This window comes from Frankliniella occidentalis, unplaced genomic scaffold (assembly GCF_000697945.3).
Source record: "Frankliniella occidentalis isolate FOCC.00 unplaced genomic scaffold, Focc_3.1 Scaffold251, whole genome shotgun sequence".
In the NCBI taxonomy this organism is placed as follows: Eukaryota; Metazoa; Arthropoda; class Insecta; order Thysanoptera; family Thripidae; genus Frankliniella; species Frankliniella occidentalis.
The window spans coordinates 281,696-294,840 of record NW_026267377.1 but is presented as its reverse complement, the minus strand read 5'-3'; the positions used below and the strand labels follow the sequence as shown (position 1 = coordinate 294,840).

The 13,145-nt window shown below is 42.7% G+C and overlaps 3 protein-coding genes across 3 annotated transcripts in view; 1 reads left to right on the top strand and 2 right to left on the bottom strand.

Annotated features, from left to right (window-relative positions):
- The window catches only part of LOC127750746 (cardioacceleratory peptide receptor-like), a 69,702-nt gene extending 66,331 nt beyond the window's left edge, over nucleotides 1-3,371 (bottom strand). Inside the window, exon 1 of the mRNA XM_052273162.1 lies at nucleotides 3,244-3,371. The gene's annotated coding sequence lies outside the window, so the exon portion shown is untranslated. The remainder of the gene's footprint in view (nucleotides 1-3,243) is intronic.
- A 1,458-nt stretch (nucleotides 3,372-4,829) lies between these two features.
- LOC113218447 (peroxisomal carnitine O-octanoyltransferase) lies at nucleotides 4,830-10,092 on the top strand. Its single transcript, XM_026438814.2, has 12 exons — nucleotides 4,830-4,959; nucleotides 6,518-6,789; nucleotides 6,877-7,002; nucleotides 7,102-7,285; nucleotides 7,384-7,589; nucleotides 7,686-7,904; nucleotides 8,000-8,191; nucleotides 8,281-8,411; nucleotides 8,490-8,613; nucleotides 8,701-8,873; nucleotides 8,949-9,068; nucleotides 9,147-10,092. The coding sequence occupies exons 2-12, from the start codon at nucleotides 6,538-6,540 to the stop codon at nucleotides 9,295-9,297; spliced, it is 1,878 nt and encodes a 625-aa protein (XP_026294599.1). The 5' UTR covers nucleotides 4,830-4,959; nucleotides 6,518-6,537; the 3' UTR covers nucleotides 9,298-10,092.
- Nucleotides 10,062-13,027, bottom strand: LOC113218448 (TBC1 domain family member 19). Its single transcript, XM_026438816.2, has 13 exons — nucleotides 12,750-13,027; nucleotides 12,483-12,674; nucleotides 12,201-12,339; nucleotides 12,020-12,107; nucleotides 11,881-11,938; nucleotides 11,676-11,793; nucleotides 11,492-11,604; nucleotides 11,326-11,400; nucleotides 11,154-11,216; nucleotides 10,893-11,055; nucleotides 10,613-10,814; nucleotides 10,334-10,520; nucleotides 10,062-10,260 (listed from the first exon to the last, which is right to left on the bottom strand). The coding sequence occupies exons 1-13, from the start codon at nucleotides 12,849-12,851 to the stop codon at nucleotides 10,192-10,194; spliced, it is 1,569 nt and encodes a 522-aa protein (XP_026294601.1). The 5' UTR covers nucleotides 12,852-13,027; the 3' UTR covers nucleotides 10,062-10,191.
- Between the last annotated feature and the right edge of the window lie 118 nt (nucleotides 13,028-13,145).

The following is a 13,145-nucleotide window of genomic DNA, read 5'->3' as shown; positions in this document are numbered from 1 at the left end:
ATATGTTAAAATATTGGTTTCAATATTTAAAAATATTGATATTGAGGTCAATATATTGAAAAACCGCCCAGCCCTACGTCGAGCTCCATAACATGAATCTTTTCTCCACAATATGAAGAATTTCTGTGTCATAATTAGAACAGAACGACTATGGTGGTCTATTCGTAACGTACTGATCCCCAAATCGTTCACTGTAAAAATATGAGTTTTACACGGAACGACCTATACGGCGTTACTGTTGATGCCGCTGTTAGTCACTGCACGTACGTAGGGTACAGAGCAGCAGAGCGCGGGCCATAGCATAATTTTGAAATACTAATTGCAACATGGTCGTCACCAATAATTCTGGTGACCGACGACCAGGGTTGGGAACGTTACTTTAACGATTAACGGCGTTACAGCGTTTTCGTTAACGTTAATTAACGTTATCGTTGACTCGATAAGATTTGGGCTGCCTGTAACGATATCGTAAACGCGTTACTTTTTGTCCTTAACGACTTAACGGCGTTATCGTTAATTTTTCGTCCAAAAACGGCTGCTTCGAAGGGTGCCAATGGAAAAAAGACATGTTCTACGCCTCGACAAAATAATTTTAAGGTGTAATAACTTGAAGTGAACAAGAAATTTAGGGGAGGGGGTAACGGGTTGATGATGCTTCTGATAAAAACCGTGCATATCCAGGTAGTAGTTGGTATATCACCAGGGGGACCTTGAAATTGATTTAACGTTATCGCCGTTAACTCGTTGCGGTTAACGATAACGCGTTACGTTAATCAGGACCGTTAACGTAAACGAAACGCGTTACTTTTGGTCCCGGTCAACGTCAACGTTATCCGTTCCTTTTGAAAAGTAACGTTCCCAACCCTGGTTTTACCAGTGGGCCAGAACATCATGTTATACTGTAAATACTAAGGTCATACATCTTTGCTTTCAGGATAGCAAGATCAGTGACCTCCCAAAAGTTCACCTTGGACGAGGCATTGCAAAGAAATAGTTTGCAAGCTTGTGATTTGTTTGTTTTTTAAACGAACCTATTCTGTCCAGGTATTTTACAGAGCGGGAAATATGGCCACTTTTTTCAGCTAGTTTTATTTTTTTATTGCAGAGACTCTCTTCGAGGTGGTATTCCGACTCATTCACTTGTCGCTCAGCCAATTATTTGCGATAGTGCCTCTCGCCTCGCGGTGCCGCGCGCAGAGACTGGCCGCGTCGCGGGGAAGAAGGGCGAGGGGCGAGGCGAAAATGGGGGAAAAATGCGGAGGTGAAAGAACAATCAGAGGATAGGATTCGCGTTCTGTGTGAAACTCCGCCGTGTCTTCACTTCCTTTCAAGTTCAATGAAGCGAAGTGGCACGAAAAATGAGCCCTCATTTTACGGACCGTTTCAATTACTTTAAAAGTAAGACGTCGCGACGACGTCTTCTCGCCTCTCTCCCACCGAGTTGTTTTCAGCTCGTCCGCCCCTTTCCGCGTCAATTGGAGGGGATCTGACGGCGAGCGGGGGCGCACCCCGCGCAGGGACCCCGCGCAGGGATCCCACCGGCCAGCGCTGCGGCCGCGGGCACGCCCCGCCCGCCATGCACGAGGGGGAACATTTTTAATTTGTCTCCGGTTCTAATCGCCCCCGACCGAAATAGACTCGGGAAAAGAAATTCTTTAAAGACCATACTCACTAGGTATTGTCGTTCTATGGCAAATGACAAAAAAAAAAGCGTTTTGTCTCACGAAGTGGCAAATGGTCGACAAATGGTGTAAGTTTATGCTTCCCCATTAAATTGTGATTCATGCCACTGTGTGGTACACACTAACTGGAAAACTGGAAAAGTACCTTTTTTTACATATCATACAGGGTGCGGGTGTGGACGAATTGCATTCTCACAAGGGGCCATAAGGCGCCATGGCGAGCGACGATATGCAAACCCGCCCGCACGCATATCCGGTCAGTAAAAGCAGAAAAAAACACGGCGCGGATCACCCACCCTCTATGAAGTGATTCGTGCGTGCTCAGTTATGCACGAAATCAGACATAAATGTGTATAATTTTAAGCATATAAAAATACATAGATTTATGTCTAATTCACAAAATTTAACACATTTCTGTATAAATGTGTACATCATTAAGCTCGTTTTTGTGCATAATAGAGCACGCACGAATCACTCCAAACGACATGTACGAAAAAGTACATCCCAGTTAGTCACGGCAAAAGGAACATCTTGAAATTCAAGCAGATTCCTTGAAAATTGTCTTGAAAACCAAGCAGATCGCTTGAAATCCAAGATGTCATAAGTTAATATATTTTTACCGTGGTGTGTATTACGCTGTTTACTGGCGGTTCACCAAGCCGTATTATTGAACCACCAGCCCTGCAGCCAGTCGGCGCGGCCGGGCTCCCAAACGGCAGGCGCTTTGAGTGGAGACCAACCCCTCGACCCTCGTCGCGTCGGGATGGTATTGGTGGAACAAAGCGAGCGACTCGTTACTGCAGCGCAGCTTGCGCATGGCTAGCGCTGGCGCCCGGCGCCCGTGGCACACCTGACACTTTGGCCCGTGTCTTTTGTGAGCGGAGACGGGGGCCCCGAAGAGACCGGGGGCGGGCTCGGGCGGGCCGCACCCAAGAAAGCGTGTACTACTACTTGACCCTTGTTTTAGCAAGAACATTTGTATCGGGGCGAATGGCAATGCAATTTGCATAGGAAGCCGAGGGGATCTCTAGTCCCGTGTAGAGTGTAACACCGAATTGCCAGACCAGAATTGCGAGACTTTGCTTCAGGTAGAGACAGTCTTTTAGGGAACTGTTTGTCTAGCATGGCGTTTGAGTCCGATTGCCCAAAGATTGCCGAAGTTTGTCGTAGTGCCAGGCTGGGTGAACACCAGATTGCCGGAGTTGTGGGGTCCCTCGATTGGGGCAAGCTGATGTTCTCTGTTCAAGCCGAGCACAGGGGGCCCGCCTGGAGGGCCTGGGGGCCCTGGGGCTGGGTGCGAGAGTAATACCAGGTGCACTAAAGACCTCTCCGACGGCCTGCTCGAGCACACTCGAGTTCAGCCGTTGGGTGGTCGCACCTTGAGATGCCGCCCCGTTTTCCTTGACTGTGGGTTCCAACTATATTCTCTCTCCTCTGCCCCCTTTTCCACGATAAACAGTTCGCTTCAGTTTTACACCGCCGATGAGTCCGGTGAGTTTCTTTTGAAGCGCGCCCCGCACCTGATGCTGTTGGTGGGTGTGTCCCGTGTCGCGGTCCTCACCTGGTTCAGATAACCGCGCCCCGGCCGGGCGGGCGGCGAGGCGTGGCGGGCTTAGCGATCTACACTGCGTGCTGCGCCGGGCTGGCGGGCCGCTACAGCACTTCCGAACGCTGGCGGCACGGGGGTTGGGAGAGGACTGGGCTTGGGGCCGCTGGAGCAGGAGGCTGGAGGGAGTGCCACGACCCCACCGCGCCCCGCCGCGCCCCGCCACCCCCGTGGCTCACAACAACCCCCCGGAGCTATCTGTCGACGCACCGCCATCCCCCGCCGGCTTGCCGCCCTCGCTCGACTCGGACCACACATAACGCCATTTTCAGCTCGACTTCTTCCCCTCCTCTACCGGGCACGGTCCCCCTGCATCTGCATTGGTGAAAAAAGGCACTTGCTCCTTATGCTCTTAAGAGAGCGAGATCAGTAATCAGTGACCCCCAAAATATTGCTCTCCTGAGAGCGAGATTTTATTTTTCTCACTCTACAGGGTGGTCTGCGGATCCTTTCCTTTATTTTGCTTATACTGTACTGGATGCAGGCGTGCGGCCGGGTTGCATACTCGTACGGGGCCATAAGGTGCCGCGATGAGCGACGGTAGGCAAGCCCGCCCGCACGCCTGCATGCGGTACAGTATAGGCGAAATAAAGGAGGGGGCCTGTGGACCACCCCGTATTTGAGTAATAAATTTATGGTCCATTTCGCTCGGAATGAGTTTTATCATAATTTTTCGGTGATGTGCCAGTGCTTTGACCAACAATTTACGGCAAAACTCTCGCAGAAATCGGGAATTTCGACGCGAGCTTACTAGCTCAGTGGAGGTGCGCAGCCAGCTCGCGCTGAATGCGCACCTACCTCTCCTGCCCCCTCCCCCTGGTCTAAAACTACGGGGCAGAGCGGCCATCCTACTACATCCGGTCAGTCAGTTGGACGCCCGGTGGCTAGGCAGCCCATTCGACACCTTTGCCGGCCGGCGCCCGGCCTAACTATACCCGTCTGAACTACGGTGGGAACGCTGGGCTACCTGCGCTTGTCAGGGTTCCAGTTCAGTACTTAGTACCAGAGTACGCCACCTTCATCGCTCTGCGCTGCTGTAACACTCAAAAGGCAGAAGTCGCGCGCGTCACTCTTGGGAAAGCGAAAGAGAGAAGCACTGCTTCCCATTTCGTCGCTCTATTGGAGTGATGATTTTGGAACACATTGCTTTATTTGAATGACGACCGGATCCAGAGCCATCACTCGTTTGAAGAGCTACGAGCGATGGCCTCATAATCATCACTTACATGGGGTGACGAAAATATGCATAACGCTTTCATTAGGCGGCGATAAATTCCGTCACTCTTTTTAGGCGAGACGCATCACTCCAGTATTCCCAGTGAACTGCGAGCTTGAGCGCCGCAGTCGGCGTACTCAAGGTCTCACGGAACCGATTAGGAGGCTTGGTGAGGAGGCCCAGTGTCCCCACCCCGGTCTGGACAGTCTGGAGTGCACGTGCCCCTGCCGTCTCCACTGGCCACAGGCGCAAGGTCGGCGGCAGTCTTAACCCTAACCGCACGCGACCGGCTCGCTCGACTTGCTCCCGACACCGACAGCCGCGGTTGACCGGCCCACAAAGCATACACGAAGCACAGTGCCGCGGCAGAGCCAGGCAAAGCCGGCAGCCAAACAACGCGTGGCGGACGGCGCGTGTGGCAGCGTGTGGCAGGAGCGAGCTTTCTATTCCCCAAGGTGCGTTTAATTAAGGTGGGTGATTCCATTATCTGTGTACACCTGCGACACTGCCATGACCTTTGAGTCACCTCACGCACGACGCTACTCCCGCGGCCCAAGTCCGCCGCCCCGGCAGCCCACCCGCGGCGCCGTGAATACTTAGAGGGGCGGCCGGTGTGGCTCCAAGGTTCGAGAGTGGGTGCAACGGCTACTAGTCGGCTAGTCGGTGTGCCGTGTCCAGGGAATAAGAGGGTGGCGTGAGGGACTTCCCCCTGCCCCTCTCCCTCTCCCTCTTCTAATCTTGCTCTGAGGCGGGCGACTTGACCGCTTATCTCAGTGCTATCACTCACATACAGCGACTGAATGCACGTGGCTGACTTACGAACTGACTCAATCAATCAATCAATCAATCAATCAATCAATCAATCAATCAATCAATCAATCAATCAATCAATCAATCAATCAATCAATCAATCCATCAATCAATCAATCGATCGATCAATCAAGCAAGAAAGCAAGCAAGCAAGCAAGCAAGCAATCAATCAATTAATCAATCCCAGCTCCATGGCCACTATTCAGCTAGGGTATAGAACACCCAGAAAATGAGGATTAATGCACATTTTAAGCTCTCCAAAAAATGCTGCCATACTTTTCCCCTTTTCCCACAGCGTGGCAGGAAAGGGCATATAGTGATGGAATTGTTTAAGTTTAATTTATTAAAACGAAAACACAATAGTTTGTTGTGCGACAGCGACGTGCATTGGATTTTGCCATGTGGTACAGTTTGCCGCCACTTTTGCGCTGTTATTGGGTTCAGCTCAGTCCAAATCCCATACGGCGGGCGGCGGGCAGCGACCGACGAACTTCGGACCGTGATCATGCACCCCCGCCCCCCTCCTCTCTCTCTCTCTCTCACACACACGCACACACGTTTTATTTTAATTCGGAACCACCACCACCACGCGCCGGGGAAGGCCTGGCTCCAAGGGAAGGGGAAATGGGAGGTGGGGGTGGGGGGCAAGGGTGGAGTGGGGAGTGTCAGCTGCCTATGGTGTTGTGTAAACAGAAGTGAGAGTTGCCGTCGTCGAGTCTATGGGGAATGAAGGAATGAAACCTGCGTTCTGATAGACAGCGCAAGTGCGAACTAGTAAACGTAAAAAAAAAGTTCTCCTGGTACTTTTCACTGAGGTAACTGCATTATTATTATTATTATTATTGATGCCATGACTTATGTCAGGATTGCTCCCGAACCTTTTGAAATTCCATATTTTTCGAGCAGTGTCGATTAACGGGTAGAAAAGCCACAAAAAAGATGATTGTTTGGTTTTTGATAATATTTTAAGAAGGTGCGTGTTTTGAACTTACATATATGAGGGTTAGGTTAGGCGGCCCCGCATGAGTACAAACAAACAGACACTGGGCCTCTAGACAAGAATCTGTAATAATGATTCCAACCCTTCAGTGGGACCTCTTATACGAACCTTACATGTACTATTACAAAATGTATTTTCAAAGCAAAACGTGAAATTTTGAATTGCATTAATTATTTGTCTGAACTTATTTGAATTTGTTGCAGGTGAATTTGTTCAGGTCATCATGTCGATTGTAGAAGCAATGCGGCTTCCCTCAGAGGGAACCTTGCGAACTTTCTCTGTGGACAAAAAGCTACCACCTCTTCCACTTCCACCACTGTCTCATACGCTACAGAGATATGTTGATTCAGTGAAACCATTTGTTTCTCCTTCTGAGTTAGCAAAAACAAAAGATATCGTGCAGCAATTTGAAAATGCAGAGGGGAAAATGTTGCAAGAAAAACTACAAGCAAAGGCAGCAACAAACAAAAATTGGGTAAGATTTTGTCCAGTCTAAACCTTAAAGTATTGTACTGTTTTGTGAAGAAAAACTTTAAAAATCTTCCTTATTTTTATTTCATAGGTTGAAGAATGGTGGGAAGATAAAGCATACCTGGAAAATAGACTACCATTGGTGCCATTTTGTTCAATGACTGGAGTGTCACCTATAGACCATTTCTGGAAATTTGGCCCAGGCCGGATGGTAAAGGTATGTTATTTGTGCTCACACAATGCCTATGTAATATCAATATACAAATATCTATAAAACACATTGTCAATATTGCCTTTTTTTCCCTGTCAAATTTAGCATGCATCTCTCTGGATGTATTATACAATTGAAATGTGGAAACTCCTACGCACAGAACTCTTAGTTCCAACCCAAAGTGCAGATGGAAAAATTATATTCAGTATGTATCAGTTTCGAAGGCTCTTCAACTGTAGTCGAATTCCACTTCCCAAAAGAGATCGACTTGACATCCACTTCAAAACAGGTAACAAAACTGTACTTTGATGGAACAAATAAGGTCTATTATTTCATTTATGAATTTGGTTCAGATATCAGCTGATTTACTAATTTTTTGGATCACAGAAAAAGAGGGTTTCTGTCCCTCTCACGTTGTTGTGGCTTGCAATGGACATATTTACATTGTGGATGCTATTGATGAAGCAACTGAGTCAATTTTAACTCCACTTGAGTGGGAACAACAACTTCAGTTCGTAATAGAAGATGCTTTTCAGACCTTAGGACAAGGAATTTCCATTCTCACTTGTGATAACCGAGATACGTGGGCCAAGGTAAAGAAAAAAAAAAACAAGGAAAGGATTAAGCTTTACAGAACAAACAGGAGAAATAAATTTTGTATAGTTCAAAAAAATAATTCTTTTTTGCAGAATTACAATCATCTAAGAAAGATAAGTGGTGAAAATGCTCAAAATTTACACTTAATTGAGTCTGCCATCAGTGTGTTGATATTGGAACCGAATATAGAACCTGAGACTGCTAGTGAAATGACCATGTCCTCGATAGCAGGAGAGTATAAGAACTTGTGGGCTGATAAATCGGTACAAATAGTTTTTTTTGGGAATGGCAGATGTGCCGGCTTAGCTGATGTGAGTCTATGACTAACCCTAAGTGAATAACTGTAAATTAACATGTTTACCGTTTTCCAAATTTTTAATGGTGTAAAATTTGATTTGAATTCTAGCACACTGCATTTGATGGAATGATAAGTGTCACAAATAGCTTTTACATTTACCAATCACTGGTGGAAACTGGTGGTGTATGGCGTGGACCATTGACAGTTCGAGCACTACCAAAACCCAGAAGTTTGAGTTTTGTCCTTGATCCAATTTTAATGGAAGAGCTTAACTCAGCAGATTTGAGGTTAATTATTTCAGTAAGTAAAGTTAAGTTAACATACATGAATATATCAATTCCTTGCTTTTGTTTGAAACTGTGTGTACAAATATCCTATTTTTATTTTAGAAATCTAAAGTAGTTATAGTACGAGAAACATTTTCCAGCTATGGAAAAGCTTATACAGTTAAAAACCGCATTCATCCAGATACATTTGTGCAAATGGCGCTGCAGCTCACATATTTTAGCATGCATCAAAAGTTAGTGACTATACATCTTACTTACTGTAATATATTTTTTTAAAAGAAAAAACCTCACTGAACCTATTACATTTCTAGACTAGCTCCATGTTATGAAACTGCAACAACGAGAGCTTTCTATAATGGGAGGACTGAAACATTGAGGCCTTGCACTGTAGAACTTGGCGAGTGGATTAAGGCCATGGTAGAGAAGGAAATGAAGGTAGAGAGAAATATAATCTTTGTGAAGTTTGAATGACAAGTATGGTTTTGAATAGTGTCAACATCTTATAAGAATGATTCTCTACAGGCAGACGAAAAACTTCGGCTTCTGAAAATTGCAGCTAAAAAACATGACGATTTAATGAAAGAAGCCCGTGAAGGATATGGTTGTGACCGACATTTATTTGGGCTTTATTGCATTGCTGAAGAAAGTCAAAAGCCAATTCCTGATATTTTTAAAGACCCATCTTATACTAAAAGGTTAATTTGATGGAAGTTTAGATCCAACATTATCAAGTTATCTTCTATATCTAATATAATTCCTAATATTTCCAGTGGTGGCAATGGAAATTTTATCTTATCTACTAGTTTAGTTGGTTACACTCCAGTAGGAGGTGGTGTTGCTCCTATGTGCTTGGATGGCTACGGTATTTTCTACAATATTTGTCCTGACAGGTAATGTGAAATCATTTAAAATTCTAATGATGAATATTAGTTGTAATCATGTAAATCAATCTTTCTCTTTGCTTCCAGCTTTACATTCACAATCTCTGTTATGAGAGACAGCACAGAAACTAGTGCAACAAAATTCTTTCAAAACCTTTGTAAAACCTTCTACTCAATGAGAGATGTGATTGATATGGGAAAGGGAAACAGTTCTGTGAAACACAAAGCTCATCTTTAAACAAAATCAATTTGACTGGAGCAAAAGTAGCCCAACACTTGTCATTGTCTGCAATATCCACTTGCCTTATTTTTCCTGTCACAGAAGTGTGAAGGAGTGTTACATTTTTTAAATACTTGAATCACAATATAGTTTCGGAGGGGGGAATCAAAAGTTGGATAGCAGGTGGCGGAAGCAGTAAGTGAGGGACTATACTTTAATTTGATACACATTTGACCATGACAACATAAATGTATGTAAATATACAGATAATCTGTTGTGCCTGTTGTGCACTTTATAGAGTTTTAAAAGTTCTTTTAAAAGGTTCCTTAATGCAATTTTCTTTGTTTTTCAAAAATTTATTGTAAAAGGGACCAACCAAGTAGGAACGTATAATTGGAGTATGTTAACTAACAAAATATTATACTTTACTGTTTTTCATTAATTAATTCATTTATTAATTCATTGAATATTTCATTTTTGTTGTTGCCAAATGGATGTTTGATAATTGAGCTCAAATAAAGGCTGTTCATGTGAAAGACTGACATTAGGCTTGACAGAGGTGTTGATGAAAGAATGAGTGTTACTGTATGTAGTTTTTGGTTGTTGTTGACAACACTGGAATGAATAGGGGATCATGAGTCTTTGTGGCAAAGGTTCTTTTTCCGAGTTAGACCATTGTGATAGTTGATAGTTTCTTACGTTAGACTTAGTCAGAAAATGTTTGAATATGCTGTTAAATGTTACTCAGAGAGACTAATTATGAAAATATTTTTTTACCTGAATTAAATTAATGAACTTTCAATGAAATTTTAATATTAGTTGTCTACTATCACCACCATCACCAGCAAGATATTTTGTAATAAATAGATAAGTAACTCACCATGACTATGGAGGCATATGTCAATACTTAATCTAGTCCCTCATCAATGTTAACTGCAGAAGGGGCATCACAGCAATAGATGATAAATCTGCAAGAACAGCCTGAAGCAGAAATACAAATTTTAAGACTGTCAAAATTTATGGATTGTCAGTACATGGGATAGGCAGAACTTACCTCAACATTTTGTTGGTTGCTAACTTGCAGTAAATTTTCTCTACGAAAACTTAAAATTGCTACAGCCAGTAAAGCCTGAATCTCAAGGGAATCATAAGCTAATACTAGATCCCATAATAGTAATAGCTGTTCTGGAGGTAAATGTCCAGAGAAGCTCCTCATGAGCCACTTGAAAACAACACGGATGCTGAATGAAATAAATGTATAGATGTACAATGCAATGCATCAAATTAAAATGTAAAAGTACATATATTAACTTCTTTATTACAAAGAACTTACGGTTGAACATTCATTAATTTAAAATGCATCCAAAGCTGTGGTTCATGTCTCTGCAACAATCTCTCAAAGAGTATACAAAGTGCAAGTAGGCCTTGAGGGTGGGAGGACACCTCATGTAAACGGAACCAGTACCGCATGTAGAAGGCTCTCAATGTATGATAAAGTGCAACAGGGTCGTCATACAAGTAGCAAAATGGAGTAGCTGAACAAAGAAAATACAGTAAACTCACAAGGCAAACATGTTTCATAAATATATTTAATATATGAAGCCCATACATACCATACATAGTAAAACCATGAAAGGGAATGACACCACTAGGAGGATAAATTACTGTGTTTTCTAGTGATGGTGATTTGCTTTTCAATATAGCATTTATTGGACTAGCAGAACTATGATTAAAAACTGAGAGAACTTCAGTGTCTCTAGAAAAACACAACATTACCTGAAATAATTGGAGAAGTTTAAAACCAAATAATAAAAAAAACTCAACATATTAACGAGTCTCAGAGATTTAAATATTCATTAAGTGTAGCTACGTACTTGATATAAAACATCCTCAAAGACAAAGTATTGATCATCATTAGAGGCTGTGAGTTGAACATCCTGAAACAAAACAGTAAAGAACTATTTTATGTAAGTGCTCTTTGATGTTTTATCTGTGATGTTTGTGACCTAGTAAAGCAGTACATCTATGAGAAACAACTCCTTTTACCTTTATGATTAACTTATCAACCATGAGGTCATGTTGAAGGACTAACTGTTTGAGCTCTGAAAAGTATTCTCTATGCTAAATGGAGTAATTTAATAAAATCAGTCAACAGTCCAGTAAATGTGAACTAATATGATCATTAGTCAATCTTATGAATGAAAACCCTTACAGTTTGCTTCACTGCAGATCCTAATACTTGGGCCCATAGTCTTCCTCGTAGGCATCGTGGTGAACCCCTTTTAAGGAACTCCTGGGCTACAGGGGCTTGATTGGAGAGAAGTACTGTAAGGAAGTAAATCCCTTGTAATCTTCTTGTTTTGGAATACAAACATGATTTCTGCAAGTCACTGTACCTTTCTCCCCAAGCGTTGTACGCTCAGCTTCCAAAGTCGGGTAACTACTAGATGATGCCATGTACGGATTTACTCCAAGCAAGGCCTCTCCTCTCGACAGCTCTTGGTAGAGAGCTCTCTAAAAATTACATACAAACCCATACTACAGTAAAGAAACCAACAGAACAGTTTATTTTACAAACAATACTGGAATTTGATTACGCACCAGCTCAGTGATATTCTTCACTTTCAAAGGAATTTGAGTGAAATCCCATACACCTTCACTAAAATAAAAAATTCAACAAAATTGTTAAGTTAATTATTTTTTTTGAAAATTGTTTTGTTATTTCATTGAGAAAACTTACTCTAATATTCGATAATTTGGACTGCGTATCAATAGTAAGACCTCTAGAAAGTCTTTAGGAGCATATACAGGCCTATACTGACTGAGATCTAAAAAGGGGTAAAGGAGAAATTCAAAATTAATTGTGAAAATAGAAATTCCTGCACTTTTGTATTGTGTTTGCAATTTGGATTATAACACACCTATGTCATATGTGCTCAGCTCAGTCCACTTCTCATCTAGCTCCTCTCTATCTGTAGTTTGTCTTAGACGTGCTAAGGGAACTCCAAGTTCTCCACACATAGAGTTAAGAGACTTGTGAATACGTTTCTCCCACTGTAACTGGATATGAGATGAAACATGAGACGAAAAAATAGCTCAGTATATGAAACTTTCTTAAGATATAGATGATATTACAAAAAACTCAGTATAAAGTCAAAAATTTCAAATGACTCTATAGTGAGTTTATCATGTTCAATGTGTACCTGAGCTTTGCGCAAGTATGTTAAAGGTTCCCTAACAACAGAACTCATGCCATCTGAATCTCTGTTATTATGTGATCGAACCCAGTGGAAAACAGTATTGCGTAGTTCAGTCTCCATCCCTGTTTTTTTCATTGAGTCCAGTAACGTATTTTTAAAATCATCTTTACGGACGTTTGGTGAGGAAACAAGTTTCTGAAAAGAAAAAGAAACACACATACACACACTAACTCTCAAAAATATAAAGTTCCAATTTTAATGTCATTTTACCTGAATCTCTGAGTAAAATGATTTATAGATTTTCATATTTTGAATGTCTTCAGAAAGTTTTTGGGCCGTGAAGTGTATACTCTTATCCTTCATGTCGTCCATAGTATATGATACGATTTTTTGATTTTCTTTCGCTGGGCAACTAAATGGTATCCGATGGGTTTATCTCTTACTACTTGTGGAGTCAATTGGAAAATAAATCCAAACTATCTCCTTTCTCAAGCTATCTCTACCAATCGCACTATCGCACTTTCAAAAACCCGCAATATTTCGTTCAATGAACTCAACTGTTTGTTTATTTTCAGCATATCCAACCGAGCGATAAGAAAAGGCGCGGTAGTGAAAAATTGTTCTTGACTTGATTTGGGGCGAGTCATTCGATTATACGGGTTTAGT

Coding starts and splice junctions, on each gene's coding strand:
- LOC113218448 (XM_026438816.2), bottom strand. CDS start 12,851: ATGGACGACATGAAGGATAAGAGTATACACTTCACGGCCCAAAAACTT. Junction 12,675..12,749: donor CATTTTACTCAGAGATTCAG/GTAAAATGACAT, acceptor TTTTCTTTTCAG/AAACTTGTTTCCTCACCAAA. Junction 10,815..10,892: donor TCATGGTTTTACTATGTATG/GTATGTATGGGC, acceptor TTCTTTGTTCAG/CTACTCCATTTTGCTACTTG.
- LOC113218447 (XM_026438814.2), top strand. CDS start 6,538: ATGTCGATTGTAGAAGCAATGCGGCTTCCCTCAGAGGGAACCTTGCGA. Junction 7,003..7,101: donor GCCCAGGCCGGATGGTAAAG/GTATGTTATTTG, acceptor TGTCAAATTTAG/CATGCATCTCTCTGGATGTA. Junction 7,286..7,383: donor TGACATCCACTTCAAAACAG/GTAACAAAACTG, acceptor TTTGGATCACAG/AAAAAGAGGGTTTCTGTCCC.